Genomic DNA, 21,741 nt, shown 5'->3' on the forward strand with positions numbered 1-21,741 from the left:
TGCTGCTTAGAATGATTAGGTGGATTAAAGTGTCTAGTGATTGGATTTGATGCGTCCTTGTCATTCCTTTCTACGTCGCGAAGGTGTTCTCGGAATCGGTCACCTAGTCGTCTTTCTGTTTTGCTGATGTATATCTTTTTGCAATAGGCGCAAGTTATACAATAGATGACGTTAGCGGGGTGCAATATTTACTCAGCGTTGTGGATGAAAAGACAAGTTTTTCATCGTGCGCGAGCGCTTTTAAAAGTGCTGGGTTAATTATTAATTTGCACGAGAAAATCATGTGATTATGTATTAATAATATACATGAAAAAGTACGAGGTAGCTTCTCATAACTACGCAGAAGAAAAGTGCACGCATCAGGTGCAAAAATAATTTATTCAAACCCTGCAAGTGACAATGACCTTGACCTTGACATTGACCTTGACATTGACCAATCAGAATGTCTGGTTTGTTTCTTTCTTTGCACTGAATTAACCCTCTTCTGCACTGAGTTAACTGAAGACTGCATTGATATGAACCAATCAGAACTGAGAAATTTTTTCATGTATATTATAAGGCCCTGTTTACAAGCAGGTAGGGTAACCCTAGTGCTAGGGTTACGCTGGCAGGAGGGTTACCCTAACGCTCCCACATTTCTTTTTTTTTTTTTTTCATCGACGTGTTTACAAGGCAGCTAGGGCTACCCTAGCACCAGGGTAACGCTAGCTGAGTGCTAGGGTAACCCTAGCTGCCCTGTAAACGCTCTGCTGGGGATAACTCGCCTACCCGGGACAACTTTTTACTTGTTTCCAGACCCTTTGAACATTGATAACAATGCGTGCGGTTACCAAGCATAGGTAAGTTGTCCCTGGTGGTAGGGTAACCCTATCTGTGAAATTTTGCTTGTAAACCCGGGCTATCTTTGACCCGCCTGCTAGGGTAACCCTAGCACAAGGGTTACCCTCCTTGCTTGTAAACAGGGCCTTAGTCGCGTAAATCGTTCAATTAAAGACGCGTTATATAGTTTTTTCAGTTGTATGGTTAAGTTAAACCAAGCTAACCAGCAAAGTTACTTGCCAAATACGGAGGCATTCAAGAAGTTATTACTGTTAATCTTCTCAGTTTGTTTCGAACACTTTTAAGGCCGATTGCCGAGTTTTATTTTAGATCTTGTATTGATATTGTATTTTAGATATTGTATTGTACTGTATTGTAAGTTAGATCGAATTGTGTGTTATCACATCAAATACGATTCTCCTCCGTATGGGATCTTGGTCTTCTTTTCGACGGAATAAGATTGAGATTGAAGGGAGGGTGTATTTTTTAATCAACGAGTTTCTTATTGACAGTGGTATTAGAACTGATTCCTCTTTGGAAGAATTATCTTGTTCACATCAATGACGAATGGAAAAATTTTAGCAAAAGTAGGACCAGGCGAAGTCTTGTGTTATTTGCCCGTCAAGAAAGAAAACTTAACATAAACAAAGCAATGACAAATTAAAGGTAAAAATTTCACCAATGAACAAATTTCAGTGTGTCAGCGTTCTGCGGTGCACGACAGTCAAAGAGTTCAGAGTTTAAAACAAAGAACTTGCGTCATTTTATGGTTTACATTCGAACCCCATTTTATGGATAGTTAGTCTGGGAAAATAAGCAACCATTGATCGGTTTCTTTGACACGGTTCTCCCTTGAAAATACCTCGAGTTTTAGAAGTTTGGAATGGGAGTGAAAGATCTAGACACCGTTTGCAGTGAAGTTAACTAAGTTAAACATGCCCTGTTATGGTTCCAAGACACTTACTTTTTAGAATTCGTTGTTTTGAAAGAAGGAGTTTTTAAATGTATTATGTCAAAGTTTTGATTGTTTACATTTATGTACACAATCTTGTATTTAGTTTAGTCTTTCCTCAAAGTAGTCACATATTTGAGGTTTTGTGCATTCCAGCAGCTCCAGGTATGGCAATTACAACAATGATCTTGACTTTCAATAAAATACATCAGTTGATTAAATTTTCTTGGATGTTATTGAAAGAGGCGAGGAGTAGTCTCTAAATAGAAATGTACATTATGATTGTGGCTCATTCTATTGCTGTATAAAAAGGTACATTGATTTTCTTAGGTACTTTTCATAAACGCGTACCAAGTATAAAAGCTCAAAACTGGAAGAAGTAAAATGAGTATGGGTACTGAAACACTCTGACTGATTTTATTGTATCTTGTAATATTCATTTTTTTTCCTAATAAAGTTATGAGCTTTTCGATAAGAGGTTTTGTATTTGGCTTACTAGACGTTAAAAAGGAAAAAAATAAATGGTGGGTCGATTTTATTTTTGATCTTGCAGGAGTTCTCTTAGCTATAATTTCTCCCTTTTTGTCTGTTCTCAAACATAAAAATAAAAACTCTTTCATCTGCCATGTTTGCGCAATCTGCTTATTTTAAGAATTGTCAAAGCAAAAAGACAGATGGTTCCCCTCTCTGCATAAAAGGGACATCGTTCGTTCAAAATTTTAACTTCCCTGAAATATTTATATCATCTCTCTTGTGAAATTCAACCCTTTCCTCCCCCGCTCCGTCCCTTGAAGTTGTTCACTTGACAATGGTTGATATTTGGTCACGCAAAGCGTTTGAGCATGATCAATGGCAGATCTTCCGAGTACCGTCTCTCTCTCATCAAGTAAGTGAAAAGCTCCGCTTAACATTTGCGATCCACCACGTTGGTTCCAACTGATAAGTAAAAACTTTTCCCAGCGTTAACGGGCTAGAATAGCGCATTATTATGATTATTGACCAAGTGGATGAATTTGTTCAATTTTGTCGTTGTAACCTCTTTCCTTTATTGTCCAGAAAACGGATGTTAACAAATTTTAAACTGAGTGTAGTTTTTTTTTTCTTACATGTATTTCATGCTCTCATCGCAGTTCTGCTTCGGGCAGTATTTTGATGTCGAAAACAACGCATACCGTCTTCTTCCAGAATTATTTTTTCCTTTTTCCTCAAACCTCTGTAATTGCGAAAAGATGGCTGTAGGGCTTATGCCTCTACAGTGACCTCGATATCGATATCTTTGCAAGTTAACCTTTGTATTACTAGATAACATCACACGTTACTAAGCAAGCACGATATTTGGAAATTAGCGTAGTTTCAGTGGGAGGTCACGTGAACAGAGTACAAAGACATTCTGGTTTGCTTCGAAGTTTTTACAAGCAGATATCTTCGCGTTGAAACAGCACAAAGATGGTAGCCCATTCTAGAATTCTTCTCTCTAAGTGTTCCGAGTTCCGTAGAGAAGGTGAACTTATCGACGTACGTTTGAAAATAGGTGATACGCTTTTCCCAGCTCACCGAGTTGTACTCGCTTCGTACAGTGATTATTTCCACTCCATATTTACTGATGGGAAGGAAGCAAACCAGGAAGTGATCGAACTGAAAGATAAAAGCATTTCACCGGAGGTATTCAAGATCGTTTTGGACTCCATCTACACTGGTGATCTTCATGTCAACCAGAACAGCGTATTTGAGGTTCTTCTTACAGCTAGTCAGCTTCAGGTCGCAAGTGTAGTTCAACTGTGTTGTGATTTCGTAAAGAAGGAATTCATAGAAAACGGAATTGACGCAAAGAACTACACCGTGCTGTGTACAGTCGCCGAAAGACTCGGTCTGAGAGATGTACAAGAGGCAGCTGAGGCCAAAATGGCATCCATCTACAAAGATGTTTGCGAAAGTAAAGAATTCCTAACTCATATCAATGCAGATCAGCTACTAAGCCTTCTTGGTCGAGATGACCTCAATTCACCCTCCGAAGCTTTCGTTTTCAAATCGGCGATGAAGTGGATCAAATACAAAGGTGAAGAGAGGATGGCAGTTGCTGGAAAAGTTATCGGAGCTGTACGTCTTGGGCTGGTAGACGTGAAGATTGTGATTGAAGAGTTGAAAACCGAAGAAATGCAGCGAGTTCCCGAGGTCAACATACATCTGCAAGAATCCATGATGCATCACTGTATGCCTCCTCATGAATTTGCTGCAGAGAAAATGAAGCTAAGATCAATGCGTCCGGTAAGAAAAAGTCATTTTACATTACTAAGGAATTCTCGGTTCCATAAACTCTCACAGTTCTGAACAGAAAAGGTGTAACACTCTATTTAGTCTATTGTTGCACAAATATTTCCGATTGTTTCGGTAGAGCCGGAAAATGTGAAATCTTCTCGGCCGTGAGCGTAAATGTAAAGCATGAAAGATCCTCGCCTTGTTAGGCTAACTGATTTGGAATTTTCATCGGCTTTCGATTTACACTCTCCTCAACCCACCAATGAGGTAATGGAATCAACTCGGTCTGCCTACCACGTAAGTCCTGTGGATCGAGATGAAACATCTCTTATTTAATTTTGTAGCATACTTTCTCCATAGGAAAATGTTACAAGGTAACTAAAAGTATACGAGCTTCCGTTTTCTTGAGAGTGTAAAGCATTATCATCGTAAACGAACTGTTGGGGTTAACTCTAGACGTTACCAACGAGACTTTCTTTTATAAACTAACTATTGATTTCAAGTTAACTGATGCAATCTTTTTCAAAAGAAACTAAAAGTTTAACAATCACATAATTTTGTTCCCAACTTCAACCAATGATCCCAATATCACTTGCGTGCGTAAATGAGGTGAATTTGATTTTTCCTTTTGTTTATTTCAGGTTCTCGTGGCCATCCATCCTACTCGAGATTCAAGGAGCAAAAACTACGTAAAGGAAGGAGAGACTAAAGGAAAATCTAATAGGAAAACGGTAACTAAAGAGTGCTCCTCTTTCCCTTGTTATCAGTCCGAAAACCCCATGGCTCAATATTTTGATGTTGACACCAAGGTGTGGAGGTGTTTGGCATCGGTTGCTCGGTTGAATGAAATAACTGAAGTATGTCGTTCTACAGAATTGATTGGAAATTACTTGTATGTAGTTGCAGAGGCGCAACAGACACGTAAGTCCCATGAGTATGTTGTATATCGTTATCACATATTAAATAACGCGTGGGAGAAACTTCCAAAATTGAATATATGGGAATCAAAAATGGAATTTTTGAGGGGCCCGGCAAAGATCTGTCTATGCTCAGTCAATGAATACTTGTACGTTATTTCTGAGTCAAATCCTCCTCAAAGATACAGTTTGAGCAGTGGCGTTTGGCAAGCAGGGGAAAAGTTAAATTATCCAAAAAATGATTCAATTGTTACAGAAATGTTCCAATCTGTGGCCGCGACAGTAATGGATTGTAAAATATATGTAATTCATGGCTATCGAGAAGTTAATGATCATGAGTGGGTCGATAAATTAGCAGTAGTGCATTGTTTTGACCCCGAGAAAAATAAATGGGAACGTATAGCGTCAACCTGCCATCCTCATTTTGGGTCTAGTATTTTTGTAGTCAACAACAGCCTGTGTGTGGCAGGGGGTTCCAATTCAAGTAGAGATTTTTAAAGGGCTCAATTTTATCCATCTGAAAAAGTGGAAGTGTATGACAAAGATTTGGAAGCCTGGTTTGTTGTGGAGCAAAAACATATTCCGCCAAAAAACTTAACAGCGGTTGAAATTGAAAGGAGGGTGTATTTCTTAATTAATAATTTTCCTATCGACAGTGGTATTAGAATTCCTCTGGAGGAGAATTATCCTGTTCACTTAGGTGATGAATGGAAAAACTTAGTAAAAGTAAGTGGAGACGCAGTCTTGTGTTATTTGCCTGTCAAGAAAGAAAACTTAGGATAAGCAAAGCACGGACAAATCCATGTAGAAATGTTAACGTACGGAGTGGAAAAGAAAAAAGGTCTAAATACCTGTTGCAGTGTTTACTGGAAAGCGGTATTATGGTACTTAAACACACTTTAACTGTTGTTTAAAAAAAAGAGTTTTAATAGATGTTCAAGAAAAGAGTTTATCGTTTGGTTTGTGCGCCACATTAGCTGAGGGTATGGCATATAAACATAATGTTACGATACATTTATTGATTAAAAATTTTTGGATAGCATTGAGAGAAGTGAGTAGGAGTCATGAGACAGAGCCGTTGATTATGAGTATGCCTTATCCTAAAGCGTTGCGATGAAAAGGTATATTGATACCTTTACTGAACGTGTACTTATTTAGTATGCAAATTAAGATGTGGCAAAGGCCAAGAGATTATAAACTGATCTCTTAATGAGTATGGAGGCTTTAAGCTCTGATCGATTTTTTTGTACCTTGTACTATTACCTAACTGCCTAATAAAATGTAAGCTAATCGTTACAAAGTTTGTTTTTTTTACTAAAAAGAAACGAAAGAGAAACACCGAGGGGAAAGTGCTAGCGCTCCAGAGCATCCGATTCACGTTCATACTAAAAAACATTATAATATTTGAAACTATGACATATAAGGTGGCACATATACGAAGTGGCTCATCATTCGACGATTGTTTCAAGGTTGAAAAGGGAGTTTGGAGTTAAATAGCGGGTTGGTGTATTGATTTTGTAGGAGGTCTCTTAGCTATAACTTACGATGGCCCGCAAGGGACACCCTGTAAACAAAATAGAAACGCTGCAAACAAAAAAGAAACGCTGCAAATAAGAAAAAGACGCTGCAAACAACAAAGAGACGCTGCAAACAAAAAAGAGACGTTACAAATAAAAAGGAGACGCTTCAAACAAAAAAGAGACGCTACAAACAAAAAAGAGACGTTACAAATAAAAAGGAGACGCTTCAAACAAAAAAGAGACGCTGCAAACAAAAAAGAGACGCTGCAAACAAAAAAGAAACGCTGCAAACAAAAAAGAAACGCCGCAAACAAAAAGCGAACGCTGCAAATAAAAAAGAGACGTTGCAAAAAAAAAAAAGAGGCGCTGCAAACAAAAAAAGAACGCTGCAAATAAGAGAACTCATCATGCGCGCGCACTCGGCTAAAGGGACTGGGGAAATTCGTCTCCAGACTCTCCAGAGCCTGAGGAGAGTGAGCTTTTCCCGCGAATTTGCTGTTCGCCATGTTTTGCTCGGGCTGTGGCTCACGATTACTCACAGCGGCCAAACTTTTGTAATGGTTGCGGGTGAACAATTGGAGTAAAAGATGACGATTCTTTGAGTGTTGCTAAATTGGAAATGGAATCTTCAGAAAGAAAACGACATCAAAGCACTCCACTCACCTTTGAGGAATATAGAGAAAGGAAAGGAAAGGAGCGAAGCTCGCGGTTTTATAGTAGGAAATCTGTGAAGAAAGCGAAAAGGAGAACAGCGAGAGTGAAGTGACCATACGTATCGGCCTTATAAGGTTAAAAGATGGAGAGCTGTAAGTAATCTACGGGTATACATTGCCGCTAAAAGTGCGAGGAGCTTCTTCGGAAAGGAACCGAAAAGATTAAGTTCAGCAGCGATTTAAACTTATATGGTGCCACCAGTTTTGCGTTGCTATACCCCAATAGAACCGAAGTGAAGTGCCTTGTAGGGGGAATGGAACCGTTTACACTACAGCGGTACAAAGAGGAACTTGGGAAGTCTTACAACCGGATTACCTTATATCTTTGCAAGAAAACAGCAATTTTGGATGCCCTGTTTATGAAATCATACAACAGTGGTGAAAGTGACGCCGATTTGCCTACTTATGAAGAGGCTTACTGCTTCAGATTACAGTAAATTGTATGTAACTATGGATACTGAAAACCACAAAGTGTTCATTCATGTGCTGATCAAAGCATATATACACAAAAAGAACTATTATATCACTTGGTAAATATAGTTTGGTTACTTTGTTAATAATGGAACAACAAATTAGTATGGTATTCTTTACATGTTGGCACTGATAAATGTGTTGTGTTAATGAATCATTAAACAGTTTTTCCAGCTGTGTAAAATCAACCCAGCCGTGAAGTACTTCAGTTGAGAATATATGCCCTGAATCAGTGTTTTTTTCTTTTTTCACTTATTTATTCTGCAATTCTATTATTTTTTTGTCTAGTCTTAGGGCCTCTCCAGCAGTACTGGGGTAAACCCAGCCTTTGGTTTCAAAATATAATCAGAATAGTCAATGTATATATTGTCTTCTATCTCACTGTGGCAGTGTACTTCCATGTCCTCTGCCAGTTGTCCATGATATTCTGTTAAAAATTACATGACATCTGGTACCCCATGAACAGAACTGTATGAAGACTTGGAAATCTTGTGACTATTCCAATTCTGCCGTTTGCGGGAAAAAAATACGTGGTGCTTAATCTATCTATTAACGTCATAAGGATAACCGATGAAAATAGTGCATTATTATTTCGTCTATATCTTTTTCAGCCACACTTTTATCGCAGATGCTCTCTTGAACTTCCCCGATAACACAAAAACTACGAAACATCACGAATGCTACAGCTGAATAGTACTTGCTCGACGAGAATCGCTCAGATTTTGAAAAAGGGTGGGAAATACTCAGGAGTTACCCAGTGCAGTCAGTCCCTTTGGCTGAGTGCACGCGCATGACGAGTTCTTTTTTATTTGCAGCGTACAGTTTTTTTGCAGCGTTGGTTTTTTTGTCTACAGCGTTTCTGTTATTTGCAGAGTAGGTGTTTTATTTGCGGCGTACTTTTTTATTTGCACCTTTCGCTTTTTGTTTTCAGGGTCTCTTTTTTGTTTGCAGCGTCTCTTTTGTTTGCAGCGTCTCTTTTGTTTGCAGCGTCTCTTTTTTGTTTGTAGCCTTTCTTTTTTGTTTGCAGTGTTTCTTTTTTGTTTGCAGCGTTTCTTTTTTGTTTGCAGCGTTTCTTTTTTGTTTACAGCATGTCCCTTGTGAGCCATCGTAATAACTACACCCTATTTATTTTTTCTGAAGATTCTTCCAGTGTATTTCAATCATCTATTATGTTTAACCGCCCACCTATTTTGAGAATTATTAATTAATGAGAAAATAAAAGGTGCTTTCCCTTTCTTCGTAAAAAGGCATATCGTTCGTTCTATATTTAACCCTACTTCACTATTTAAAAATAACTTTCATCTTGCCTTGTAAAATCAATCCCTCCCCATTCCCCTCGTTAATTGAGTTCGCGTGACCGTCGTAGATCTTTGGTCACGCAATCCAGAGAAATTAGGACCGAACACAGTCCTCCAGTGCATCGTCTTCTGTGTCAAACTTCTTGCAAAATGGCTGCGTCTTCTGAGATTCTCCTTTCAAAATGCGCTAAGTTCAGAGACGAAGGTAAATTCATCGACGTTCGACTAAAGACCATTAAAAGTCAGCGACGACGTTTTTACAGCTCACCGTATCGTGCTTGCTGCGACTAGCGATTATTTCTACGCCATGTTTACTACTGGAATGAAGGAGTCGAATAGGTTCCTGTGGCCATTATGCCTCAAGTTCAGATGCAGTACTTTGATTTCCAAACTAAAGAATGGAAACCTCTACCATCCATGGCTCAGTTGAATGAGGTAACCACGTGCTTCTGCTCCGAGAATGCTGGTAATCACCTGTACTATGTAGCGGCAAAAAACGAGGAATATTTTGTTAGGTATCGTTATGATACAGTTAGCAATAACTAGGGACACTACCACCTATTTTGGGTTGTGAGCATAAGATCGATTCGTTATGTTCATGATTATATCTACGCAATCAGAGAATCACAGCCATCTCATAGGTTTAGCTTAAAAACGAGTCAGTGGCAGGGCATTAGTCCATTTTATATCATAGGAACTTCTCTGAACACATTTTGTAGTAAAGCGTCCGTAGTTTTCAACTCGTGTGTGTTTGTGCTTCATGGTGTTGATAGAGTGCCGAGATATTACAGAGGTATCATTTCAAGCTATGAGGAGAAACCTTCCGTGATTCATTGTCTTAATCCAGAACTAAATGAATAAAAACCTAGGGCATCAACTAATGGTCCTCATTTGCTGGGATCTAGCCTCTTTGTAGTAAACGAAAGACTGCGCAAAAGTTTTAATCCTTCCATTTCTGTCGCCCCAGTTGAAATTTATGATGAACAGAACAACAAGTCTCTTTTGTTCAACAAAGCCGTATTCCTAAAAGCAATCTCAGTGCGGTTGAAATAATTTGAATATATCAACAAAGTTGAAATAGTAAATTGGCCACCGTTACGATTATAAAAGCTGACCGGTTTCGAGCATTAGCCCTTCGTCGGAGCGAATAGGGGAATTGTAGGTTGTGTGTGCTTTTAAAGGCAGAAAAAGGAGCTACGTGATTGGTAGGAACATGGCAACGAGAAAAACACGAAAAATTAGTGGAATGCTTCGCCGATGTAAATCTTTTTGCAATAAGTGCAAGTTGTGCAATAGATTACATTGGCGGAGGTGCACGTTGAAATAGAAGGGAGGGCGTATTTCATCATCAATGATTTCCCAATTGATAGTGGAATCAGAGTTCCACCAGGAAGAAAAGTATCCTGTGCCTTTAGAAATTAAGATGAACGGGAGAATCTTCAGTAGAAAGGTTGATAGTAACGCAGTTTTATGCTACCTTCCAGTGTGGAGCGCGAGTATAAAAGCAGAGTAATGCTTGTAGTTTAGGTTTTCGTGAAGGTTAGTAGCACTCGTTCCGTATTAAAAGACGTAAGTCAAGAGAAACGAGAGTTTAATGCCAGAATAACGAGAATTGTTTACATGTTTAACTTGTTTACTTACTTGTAAACCGAGATTATCAACGGATATTTTTTTAAATCGCTTTCTTGGTTTTTATGTATCGATCATTGTTGCAACAAGGAAGCTTTGCCATTTGTTATTATTAATTTACTTGACACCACGTGTATTGAGGTAATTACTGCAGAATGCAGAGATAACTCGATTTTAAAAAGTAAATCCGGGCAAAAGATATGACAAGTGAGGTGTTGTGTTGAAAGAAGATGTAAATGAAGATGTACGTCATAAAGTTGGTGAAGTTATCCGATAGTTTTTTGGATAAATTTCGATTTATTTATCTCCTTGACCTTCTTCAGATATACCTTAATTACTTTCCACTGTAATTGCAAAGAGATTACCGTCGGGCTTATGCCCCTGTCGCAGTGATATGTGTACCCCCGCACACATATCACTAGTGATATGTGTACCCCCGGTAGGGATACACAAAACACTGAAGCTTTGTACCCAGGCCTTCAAAGCCTTCAAGGTAAACATGACGGTTACGAGGGACAGATTTTGTAGGTTTATATTTTAAAGTTTCAACCGATCCGACAACTAAAAAGTGTGTTTACGCAATGTTTTTTGGTAAATTAAAGGTCTAGAACTCTATGGCTACCGGGTGTGGAAACTATTTCGCGTTCACGTTCCGTAGTTTACATCAATCAGTCAGTATACATCAAATCCTTTTGAATTCATCTTTAAAAGGGGCTTCTATTTAACAAATGGTGAACGCCATAGCGTGTACTATTGAGGTATGGATGTACGCGGGAGGTTGCTAAGCACGAAAGAAGCGTAAGAGTCGCACGAGGCGATAGCCGAGTGCGACTCTAGCTTCTTGAGTGCTCAGCAAACCTCCCAAGTTACTCATTGATTGAAGATGGCATAAGCATGCCGAAACATTGCTCTCAAAAAAGTTGTCTATTTCTTACAAGAATCTTCATTTATAAATAATAAGCCAGGGACTGCCATGTTGTCCGTACTGTGATCGATTAAAACTATTTCAGTAGAAATATAGATGCCCAAAAAATTAACCATCTGCTCTATATTATATGTTTTACATATGTATACATATATATCTACTATATTATAGATATAGCCTAAAACTAAATACCTTCTTTGCAAAAAAATTTCTGGATTGTCAGCTGAAAAGAGGAATTTTTAAGTGATTGTCTCTTGTTTCAGGTACTCGTTGCCATTTACCCTACGAGCCGTATACAGCCTCTCGGTGCAGTTCAAGATGAAGTTTTCCGTGCGTATGATTATTTTTGGCCTCCACCAGCGCCGCAGTGTATGGCTTATTACTTTGATGTCGAAGCGAAGCTATGGAAATCTTTGCCTTCTGTAGCACAATTAGGTGAGAAAACTACCTCTTACTTATGTGCTGAACGCAGTGGAAACTACTTATTTGTAGCAGAACAAAAGCAGAAAAATTATAATAGAAAGGGCTTATTATTAGCTGGACAAAAGAAGGAAAATGATTATGTTTATACGTCGATATGATATGGTAAATAACTCATGGGTTAAACTACCAAATTACGGAAAAAACCAGAAAATTAACAGCTTGTGTTCTGTCGGTGACTATATTTACGCTATTAGTGAATCAAATCCCCCTCAAAGGTACAGTTTGACAGATAAGAGTTGACAAGGGGGAGAGGGGTTGAATTTCATTAAACCGTTATGTAGAGGAGAGTCACAAAGGAGGGAAGAGTTAAGTACCTTTTCAGCAGCAGTAATGAGCTCTAGAATATATGTAATTCATGGTTATAGAAAAGTTGAAAAAGATCACCGAAACTACGAGTTTTGGGTCGATAAACCAGCTGTGGTACACTGTTTTGACCCAAATTACAATGTGTGGACAAACATTGCGTCAACCTGCCTTCCTCATTTTGAATCCAGTCTTTTTGTTGTCAATGAAAGACTTTGTGTGGCAGGGAGGAAAGATTTGTAAGGGTCGTGGCGACCCTGCGCCTGTGGAAGTGTATCATGAAGGTACTAACACCTGGTCCGTAGTGCCTCAGAAACATATTCCCCCAAACGACTTGGGTACAGTGGAAATAGAGGGGAGGGTGTATTTCATAATCAATAAATTTCCAGTCGACAGTGGGATAAGAATTCCATTTGAGGAAATGTTTCAAGTTCATTTAGGTTATTGGGGAGATCTAGGTAAAGTCAGCTCAGGATCAGTTTTGTGTTATATGCCTGTCAAGAGGGAAAACTTGAAATGAACCTAGCAGGGAAAAATTTCAGATCAAAATAAATGATACTAGTACTAAATTTGAGCTTGTCTTTGGTATATAAGACAAAGAAGTGAAATTAATTGGCCTGGTAACTCAATTTTAAGAAATTAGTGGTTCTGCGAAATAGAATGTTTTTTTTTTTATTCTCGTGTTTGAAACACAAAGAGTGGGAAAAGAAGAATAAATTAGGAACTAAGAAGATAGCCGATTTCTTTCTCCTTCGTTCTCCCCTCACCGTTTAGTGGGACTGCTTTTGCTTTTTGCCTTTTGTCTTTTGTCTAAAAACAAGGAAATCAGTAGGTCGGCTACAGTGAATTTTCTCTATCATATTAATGATTTAGTTTATTGAGTAGCATGTTGAGACAGATGCTACCTGTTTTCATAGTTTTCTGACAAAAGGGCCTCTCTGTACCCTTAAATTGTACCGCATTACGATCAATTTGTTTGGCATTGCTTTTGCAGCATTTTCTTAGTCGGTGGTTTGTAGTTCACGTAAGGTGAAAAGCACACAGACAAGGCGCCTAAAACTACAGTTGAGTTCGCAGTTGTAAAGCAAATGTTTATCTAAATTTAGAAGAAACCTTTTTAGGTTACACATATATTTGGCCATGGAATCTTTTCATTGGCACTAAAATCAGCTCCTAGTAGCTTAAAATGAAAAGGCACAACACTTTAGGACTTACCTTAGTGTTATATTAAAAAGGTAGATTTAATTTCTCTTATATCTGTTCAGTTGAGGTTACAGATGACGTCACGATACGCTAATAAATTAGCACACGAGTCCTAGTGTATCACTTAGTTTAACACATTTTGACATCTTCTGATCAGACACGCGGAAAAATCAAATTTATCTTTCTGTTATGTTTCTGATTTGGTTTTTTTCATACTGTTTGGAAACCAGTCTCTTCTTCTTGCTCATAAGCAGCTCCTGGTCAATCAGTTTTCCGGCGAAGTCCTTTCTTGCTGGACGGGAAATTATCTCGGAAACTGCTTGTTTTTAAACAGTGCATCATGGTGGACAATGCCGAAAAAATGAATGTGTGACGTCAGCTGTGCTTTAATAAATTAAAGATAATGACCATTAGCAGAGCGCGTGATATTTCATGGTATAAAAGTCTTTATAATAATTGTTCTAGAGAAATGTTCGTTAGAGGTTTATGTTTACTCGACAGGATATAGGCAGCACTCTATGTTGAAAACCGTGCATGCTAAAGGTTGTGATCTTACTTAAAGTGTATCATTCAAGGTTTCATATGCATATATGGACTTACTTGTAAATAAATTTCATTTTTATCTTTGTAAAATTGGCTCCTTATGTTTGTGACCGGGTTGCTAGGGCGATGGAGGACTTATAATCTAGTGGTCCCAAGTTCGAGATTTGCACCCCATTAAACATTGCATTCCTTCAAATTCTCAGTTGCCCCCAATCAGTTCACTCTCCTTGGCTGCGCTCTGTAACTAATACACTGGTCTACCCCATACCTTTTAACAGGCCTCCATAGTGAGTGGTCTATTAAAATTATTATCATTATGATAGATTTGATGGTGGCATTTTTAATATTCATTATTATAATTGTCATCATTATCATGATTACGACCAATCTTGTTATAGAAGGGTAATAGAGGAGACAGGAAACCTAATAAAAGGCCGAAATCTTGAATATAACTACTTGTTTCTCGCTCGGATGCTTTTCCTACCCTCAGATATAGACAAGCTAATAGAGAAGATGGCCTCATATTCCATCGTCGAATAGCGCACAAAAGGCCGCATTTTCATCGGGAGTATTGCGAAAAAACACATACAAGTGAGGGTCAGTTGATGCTCCCTTTAGCTACTTAGCAAATGTTATTTATATTTTACCTATTGCGTTGATCCCTTCCATGAATTTTCTTTGCTGATATCCTACTGTATTAAAAACAGCGTCCGCATTTAGCCCCCTCCCCGGAAAGAAAATTATACGGCGAGGAAGGAGATTAGAACTTGAGAGATAATGTGAAATGAGAGTGGATAACGGGAAAAGTGAAGGTGCACGTCTTTGAAGGTGGAATTTGTTTTCATGATCGCATTCTGTTGTCCTATACATTATTAATACAGTGGTGAAAAAGGAAGAGAAGAAAGCAGTTTCAATTGCTGGATACATTATATTTAATTCAAATAACGCATCTTAGAACTAGTCATGTTGAACTTTTATCGTCGAGAAGACAGAAATCAAAGCGACTCTCAATACCAAAATTAATAATGGAGGAGCAGGAAAATAATCGCAATAACGATTTGTTTGTTAAAGAAAAATCTCTCTGCTCGACTGTGAAACAGGTACATTGTAATGCCAATTGAAGTGAAACCGTACTGAACATTTCACAAAGAGACATTAGCTTATAGTCGTCAGGTATCTGTTCAGTCAGAGTCTTGATGGCGTTGTAAAGTCGTCGGTGGAATGTAGCTTATACAGGAAAATCATGGAGCGAAACTGTAGGTCGCATTGGAAAACCAGGTTTGTGAAGTTTCTTTAGACCCGTTGAGTTCCGTTTGCGTTAAGGTGTAACTGATTGTTTAAGTCTTGTCCACGGGACGGGAAGAGGTATTCCTTACTCGCTGTTATCTGTTATACTTCGTCTTTGTTCATTGTTGTGTAGCACTCTCTGCTCGAATCGACAAATCTTCATATGAATCTTCACTCTCGACTCTGATGATGACTTCCTTCACACAACCACCCTTACCCGTACGATCAGACCAAACGATCAAATATACTCCGTGGTCCAAAAAATTGACTGCAGGTATTTATTTACATTCTTTTGTAATTTACAAACAAACAAACTGAAAAAGGAGTATGCAGTTACAACACTGTTAGGTATTTCACGATATGCCAAGACTAACAAGTACAACAAATGTCATCCTAGATTGTAACTGTAACTTACTGGGAAAACTGCAGATGACGCGAAGTGTACTCTAAACTTCCGGCTTCTTGTCCATTATAGAAACAGACCAGTTACTCAGCCTCCTAAGCCGAGATGATCTCAGTGCACCTTCCGAGACGTTCATCTTTAAATCAGTGATGCAGTGGATTAAACACAAGGAGGAAGAGAGGATGGTACTTTTTTGTAGTTGCAGCCAAGATAATTGGAGCTGTTCGTCTGGGCGAGAGCTAAAAGCAGAGTAATGCTGTTAATATAAATCAGATTTGCTGTTTTTTAACTCTATCAGCTGGAGAATAAATGCAACTTAAAGTTAGTTTAGTTTAAAGTGCTGAGGTCTTGTCCTCAAAAGCTTAATGCTTTTTGGGTTTTTGAGACCTCTCTCAATAATACTTGAAGAGTGAAATTTGTCGTCGTGCAATTCTTAACAGCCTGAGCTTGTTAAGATTAGCTTGTTAACATTATCTACTGAGTCAGTCGTGAAAAAGCCTTGAGCTATAATTAAAATGCTCGCGCTGGATTTCATACTTTTCACCTTAAAAGAGGTCTTTGTGTGTATCGAGGTAATTATCGCAGAGTGCGAGGATAACTCGGTTGTGAATAAGTCACTCCAAGCAAAAGATATGACTTAATGTAAGGTGTTGTGTTGGAAAAGGAAGTTAATGAAGACGTACGCCATACGGTTGATTAATTTATTTAATGAGTTTTGGATAAATTTCGATTTATTTACTTCCTCAATCTTCTTCAGATATGCCACTATCTCTTGCTACTGAAATTGCGAAAAGATGATAGTCAGGCTTTGCCCTCAACATTGACCCTGATATCGATGCACATTAATGCTTGCATCTCAAGACAACATTACCCGTTGCTATGCAACTACGACATTTGGAAATTAGCATAGCTTACAGTGGGCGGTCACGCGAACAGAGTTTATAGACATTCTGGTTTCCTTCGAAGTTTCTACAAGCAGATATCTTTGTGTTGAAACAGCTCAAGAATGGTGGCCCATTCTAGAATTCTTCTCTCTAAGTGTTCCGAGTTCCGTAGAGAAGGTGAATTTATTGATGTGCGTTTAAAAGTGGGTGATAAACTTTTCCCAGCTCACCGAGTTATGCTCGCTTCTTATAGTGATTATTTTCACTCCATATTCACTGATGGGAAGGAAGCCAACCAGGATATGATCGAACTGAAAGATAAAAGCATTTCACCGGAGATATTCAAGATCGTTTTGGACTCCATCTACACTGGTGATCTTCATGTTGACCAGAACAGCGTATTTGAGGTTCTTCTCACAGCTAGCCAGCTTCAGGTTGCAAGTGTAGTTCAACTGTGTTGTGATTTCGTAAAGAAAGAATTAATTGATAGTGGGCTCAAGGATCTGAAAACTTACTCCGTGCTGTGTACATTCGCCGCAAGACTCGGTCTAAAAGATCTACAAGAGGCTGCGGAAGCCAAGATGGCATCCACGTACAAAGATGTTTGCGAAAGTAAAGAATTCCTGACTCATATCAATGCAGATCAGCTACTCAGCCTTCTCGGTCGAGATGACCTCAATTCACCCTCTGAAGCTTTCATCTTCAAATCAGCGATGAAGTGGATCAAATACAAAGGGGAAGAGAGGATGGCAGTTGCTGGAAAAATTATCGGAGCTGTACGTCTTGGGCTGGTAGACGTGAAGATTGTCATTGAAGAGTTAAAAACAGAAGAAATGCAGCAAATACCGGAGGTAAACATGCATCTGCAAGAATCCATGATGCATCACATCATGCCTTCTCATGAGTTTGCTGCAGAGAAAGTTAAACCTCGATCAATGAGTCCGGTGAGTGAAAAGCTAAGCTCTGTAGTTACTTCCTTTATTTACAACACAGCTTTTGTTAAGATATCAGTTGATTCTCCACACTACTCTTAGTTTCACAACAAATAGCTTTAAGTTTTAAAAATTCCAGAACATAATTTATATGCTTATTCGTTGTCTTTAATTACATCAGCGACAGGGTTTGATAATTATCGATGGGAATCAGTCTAATATTAATCAGTCTCTCGATCAAGAAAGCAAGTTTCCTGAACGGGGTATCTAGATCTATCTATAGTTATTCACAATAAGCCTGGGACTGCCATGTTTTCCGTACTGTAATCGACTAAAACTGTTGCAGTGAAAATCTACATTTGTAACAAATTAACCATCTGCTCTACTTTATTTTTGGAGCCTAAAATTAAATACTTTCTTTGCGAAAAAAATTCCAGAATGTCAGCTGAAAAGAGGAATTTTGAAATGATTGTCTCTTGCTTCAGGTACTCGTTGCTATTCACCCCACGATGCGTGTAAAGAATACCAACGAATCTCAAAGACAGCAGACAGACAGCAGCGAGTACGGTGCGTACAGTTCTCACTCACCACAGTGTATGGCTCATTACTTTGATGTCGAGGCGAAGCTATGGAAACCTTTGCCATCTCTAGCACAATTAGATGAAAAAACTAGCTCAATCTTTTGTGCAGAACACAGTGGAAACTACCTATTTGTAGCTGGAAATAATCAGAGTTGTTATAATTTTATACATCGATATGATGTGGTAAATAATTCATGGGTTAAACCACCAGATCTCGAAAATTACGACAAAGTTAACTGCTTGTGTGCTATCGGTGACTATCTTTACGCCATAAGTGAGTTAAAAACTCCTCAAAGGTACAGTTTGAAAAATAACAGTTGGCAAGGTGGGGAAGAGTTGAATTTCAGTAACCCAGAAGGCTTTCCACGGGGACTATACGAGGAGAGATTAAGTACTGTAGCAACAACAGTATTAAAGTCTAGAATATATGTAATTCATGGTTATAAAAAATATGAAGGTGACCGACATGATCAGGAATGGGTCGCTAAACCAGCCGTGGTTCATTGTTTTGACCCAAAATATAATGAGTGGAAAAAGATCGCTTCGACCTGCCATCCTCACTTTGGATCCTGTCTGTTTGTTGTTAATAACAAACTTTGTGTGGCGGGAGGAAATACTTCTGAACAAGGATACAAATCTGTATCTGCACGTTCTAAACAAAGATATAAATCTACACCTGTGGAAGTGTATAATGAAGCTACTGACACCTGGTCCGTAGAGCCTCAGAAACATATTCCCCCAAACGGCTTGGGTGCGGTTGAAATAGAGGGGAGGGTGTATTTCATAATCAATAAATTTCCAGTTGACAGTGGAATTAGAATTCCACCTGAGGAAATGTATCAGGTTGACCTAAGTGAATGGAAAAACTTATCAAAAGTCCGTGTAATTGAAGGTCATGTCCGTCAAGAAGGTCATAAAGATCATGAAGGTAGTGTAGTTTTGTGTTATTTGCCAGTCAAGAGAGAAAACTTGAAATGAATTTGGCAAAGGAAAAAGTTCCAATTCAAAATGAATGACACTTGGACTGAATTTGAGCTCAGTCTTGGGTGGAACTTTGTATCAGCTTAGGTACATGAATAAAAGTGATTGGTTACTTAACAACCATACTCATACAACTAGTGGTTCTTCGAAATATTGCTGTTTTTAAGCTACTTGTTTTCCTACAGTTTTCTGACAAAAGGGCCTCTCTATACCCTTAGATTGTACCGCATTTACGATCAATTTTTGGCATTGCTTTTGTAGCATTTTCCTAGTCAATGATTTGTACTGTGTTTAGAACTATAGTAAAGTTGTAAAGTGTAGTAGTTGTAAAGGAAATGTCTGAGTGAATTTATAGAAACATTTTCAGGTTACATAAATATTTGGCCATGGGTTTTCTTCATTGGCACCAAAATCGGCTCCCAGTAGCTTAAAATCAGTGAAAAGGCACAACTTCCTAGGACTTTGTTCAGAGCTATATTTAAAAAGTAAATTCAATTTTTCAAATATTTGTTCAGTTAAGGCTAACAGATGACGTCACAACACGGTAATAAACTAACATACGAGCTGTTAGCGAGTGTATCAATTTGTTTATCACATTTTGACATCTTCTGATCAGACACGTGTAAAATTTATCTGGTTCATGCAATAACCTTCTAAATATATTTTCCCTCTCTTGCTTGGCCGGAAATTATCTCTGGAACTACTAGTTTTTAAACCATGCATCATAATGGAAAGTCCAAAAAAACAAAAACATATGTGTGACGTCAGCTGTAATTGATACATCAAAGATAACGACCACTAACAGTGCGAGTGATATTTCACTTTATAAAAGTCTTTATAATGATTTTTCAGGAGATATGTTTGTTAGAGGTTTATGTTCATGTTTACTTGACTGAATAAATGTCAGCACTCTATGTTGTTAACCGTGCATGTGAAAGGTCGTGATCTAACTTAAAGTGAAGTGTCATCATTTAAGGTTTTATATGCTTATCTTAGCTCACTTGTAAATAAATTTCATCCATTTTTTTTTTAATTGTGTGCTTATGTTTGTGACCAAGTTGCTAGGGTGATAGACTGGTGGTCCTTGGCTCCAGATTTACACCCCATTAATCATCGTATTCCTTCGAATTCTTGCTTGCCCTGGTTAGTTCACTCTCCTTGGCTGCGCTCTGTAAGTAATGCACTGGTCTGCTTCCTACCTTTTGGGAATTTTTAACCAAGTTATGTTTATTGAAAGGCCTCCATTGTGAGTGCTCTATTAAGATAATTATCGTTATCAAAGATTTGATATTGGCATTTTTAGCATAATTGCCATCATTGTTATTACCGATCTTGTTATAAGAGCTATTAATAGATAATAATAACAATAACAATAAATAATAAATACATAAATTGAAGTTCCCCTTAAGGGGCTTTTCAGCCGCAATGTAAACTAACTAAGTGCTTAAAAATCCCTACTGGCAGGAAGCAGACCGGTGGGCTATTTACAGAGCGCATCCGAGGAGTTGAACAAGGGGCAATCGAGAACAAATCTAGTGAGTGACAGGGTGGAGAACTTGAACCCGGGACATCGAATTACTATTCTAGCACCCTAACCACTCGGCCACGCCACCCCCTCAGCTATTAGGGAGCTTTAGCAACGACGACGGCGACGGTAACGAGAACGGCGGAAAAAAATAGGCTTAATGAGCAAAAACAATCGCCCTGCACGTGCGTTTAACATTTTGGCACATTTCTTTGCCGCTCTCGGCAAAACAACAACGTGAAATTACCAAACTTTAGGTTTTCTCGAGAACGTGAGCGCATGACGGTTAATTTTTATTTCTTTCTCCTTACTTTAACGCCGTTCGTAGTGATATAGTCGCTGAATAGTTCGCCAGCATTTTCCAAGTGAAACACATCGGAATAACCTCGACAGGGTTACAAAAACGAAAAGTTAGATTTCGACACGACGTCTTCGTTGCCGTCACCATCGTCGTTGCTAAAGCTCCCTATTTAAACATGAAGGCGCGCTATAAAAGGAGCCTTATGTCCCACTGGACCATTTGTCAATCAACCGTCGTGTGATGTAGAACTCTTAGAGTCAAGTCAGCTTGAGCTACAGCTACTCCAAAGCAGTAAACAGCGGGTGCATTCCTCAAAATTGTTTTATGTCTTCATCACAATACAAGAATTTTTGAGATTTGTATTTCCTTTCTCCAATGGAAACTGTCTTTATTTGTGGCGGTAAATTTGAGATGGAAGTAGGTGGTTCGCACGTTACGTCATGCCACCATGCTGGTGGAAGTAAACAATAGATGTCTCATTAGCTCCTTTTGTTCGTCTACCAGCATTTGAATCTGACCCGCACACGTCAACGGTGAGTGACAAATGAGCCTAGGTCTTCCCGGGGAAAACTTCCTTACATAGCGCACCTTCGTGTTTAAGACCGAAAACTTAATGAAAGGCCAAAATCTTGAATATAACTGCTTGTTTCTCGCTCAGAAGCTTTTTCTACCCTCAGATATAAACAAGCTCACAAGAGAAGATGGTCTCATATTCCATCGTCGAATAGCGTACAAAAGGTCGCATTTTGATCGGGAGTTTAGCGGAAAAATACATACAAGATAGGTTCGGTTGATGCTCTCTGGAACTACGCAAA

At 38.6% G+C, this 21,741-nt stretch overlaps 2 protein-coding genes and 1 pseudogene across 3 annotated transcripts; all 3 read left to right on the forward strand.

Moving 5' to 3' along the window:
* Window positions 1–3,157: 3,157 nt before the first annotated feature.
* Window positions 3,158–6,234, forward strand: LOC111346791 (kelch-like protein 28). Its single transcript, XM_088759048.1, has 3 exons — window positions 3,158–4,036; window positions 4,669–4,948; window positions 5,601–6,234. Exons 1-3 carry the CDS (start codon window positions 3,218–3,220, stop codon window positions 5,642–5,644), a joined length of 1,143 nt encoding a protein of 380 aa, XP_088615174.1. The 5' UTR covers window positions 3,158–3,217; the 3' UTR covers window positions 5,645–6,234.
* A 394-nt stretch (window positions 6,235–6,628) lies between these two features.
* On the forward strand, window positions 6,629–7,614 carry LOC148732018 (uncharacterized; annotated as a pseudogene).
* Window positions 7,615–16,636: 9,022 nt separating this feature from the next.
* LOC111346796 (kelch-like protein 36) lies at window positions 16,637–20,133 on the forward strand. 2 transcript variants are annotated; one of them, XM_088759046.1, is made up of 3 exons: window positions 16,682–16,783; window positions 16,860–17,550; window positions 18,024–20,133. In XM_088759046.1, exons 2-3 carry the CDS (start codon window positions 16,909–16,911, stop codon window positions 19,095–19,097), a joined length of 1,716 nt encoding a protein of 571 aa, XP_088615172.1. In that variant the 5' UTR covers window positions 16,682–16,783; window positions 16,860–16,908; the 3' UTR covers window positions 19,098–20,133. The 2 variants fall into 2 exon arrangements, with proteins under 2 accessions (XP_088615171.1, XP_088615172.1); XM_088759045.1 differs by having other exon boundaries at window positions 16,637–17,550.
* The last annotated feature ends 1,608 nt before the right edge of the window (window positions 20,134–21,741 follow it).

Source organism: Stylophora pistillata, chromosome 4, assembly GCF_964205215.1.
Source record: "Stylophora pistillata chromosome 4, jaStyPist1.2, whole genome shotgun sequence".
Classification (NCBI taxonomy): Eukaryota; Metazoa; Cnidaria; class Anthozoa; order Scleractinia; family Pocilloporidae; genus Stylophora; species Stylophora pistillata.

What these genes read in the sequence shown, in the direction of transcription:
- LOC111346791 (XM_088759048.1), top strand. Translation starts at nt 3,218, where the DNA reads ATGGTAGCCCATTCTAGAATTCTTCTCTCTAAGTGTTCCGAGTTCCGT. An exon ending in AGCTAAGATCAATGCGTCCG is followed by an intron (nt 4,037 to 4,668) that starts GTAAGAAAAAGT and finishes TGTTTATTTCAG; the next exon opens with GTTCTCGTGGCCATCCATCC. An exon ending in TGCAGAGGCGCAACAGACAC is followed by an intron (nt 4,949 to 5,600) that starts GTAAGTCCCATG and finishes TCCTATCGACAG; the next exon opens with TGGTATTAGAATTCCTCTGG.
- LOC111346796 (XM_088759045.1), top strand. Translation starts at nt 16,729, where the DNA reads ATGGTGGCCCATTCTAGAATTCTTCTCTCTAAGTGTTCCGAGTTCCGT. An exon ending in AACCTCGATCAATGAGTCCG is followed by an intron (nt 17,551 to 18,023) that starts GTGAGTGAAAAG and finishes CTCTTGCTTCAG; the next exon opens with GTACTCGTTGCTATTCACCC.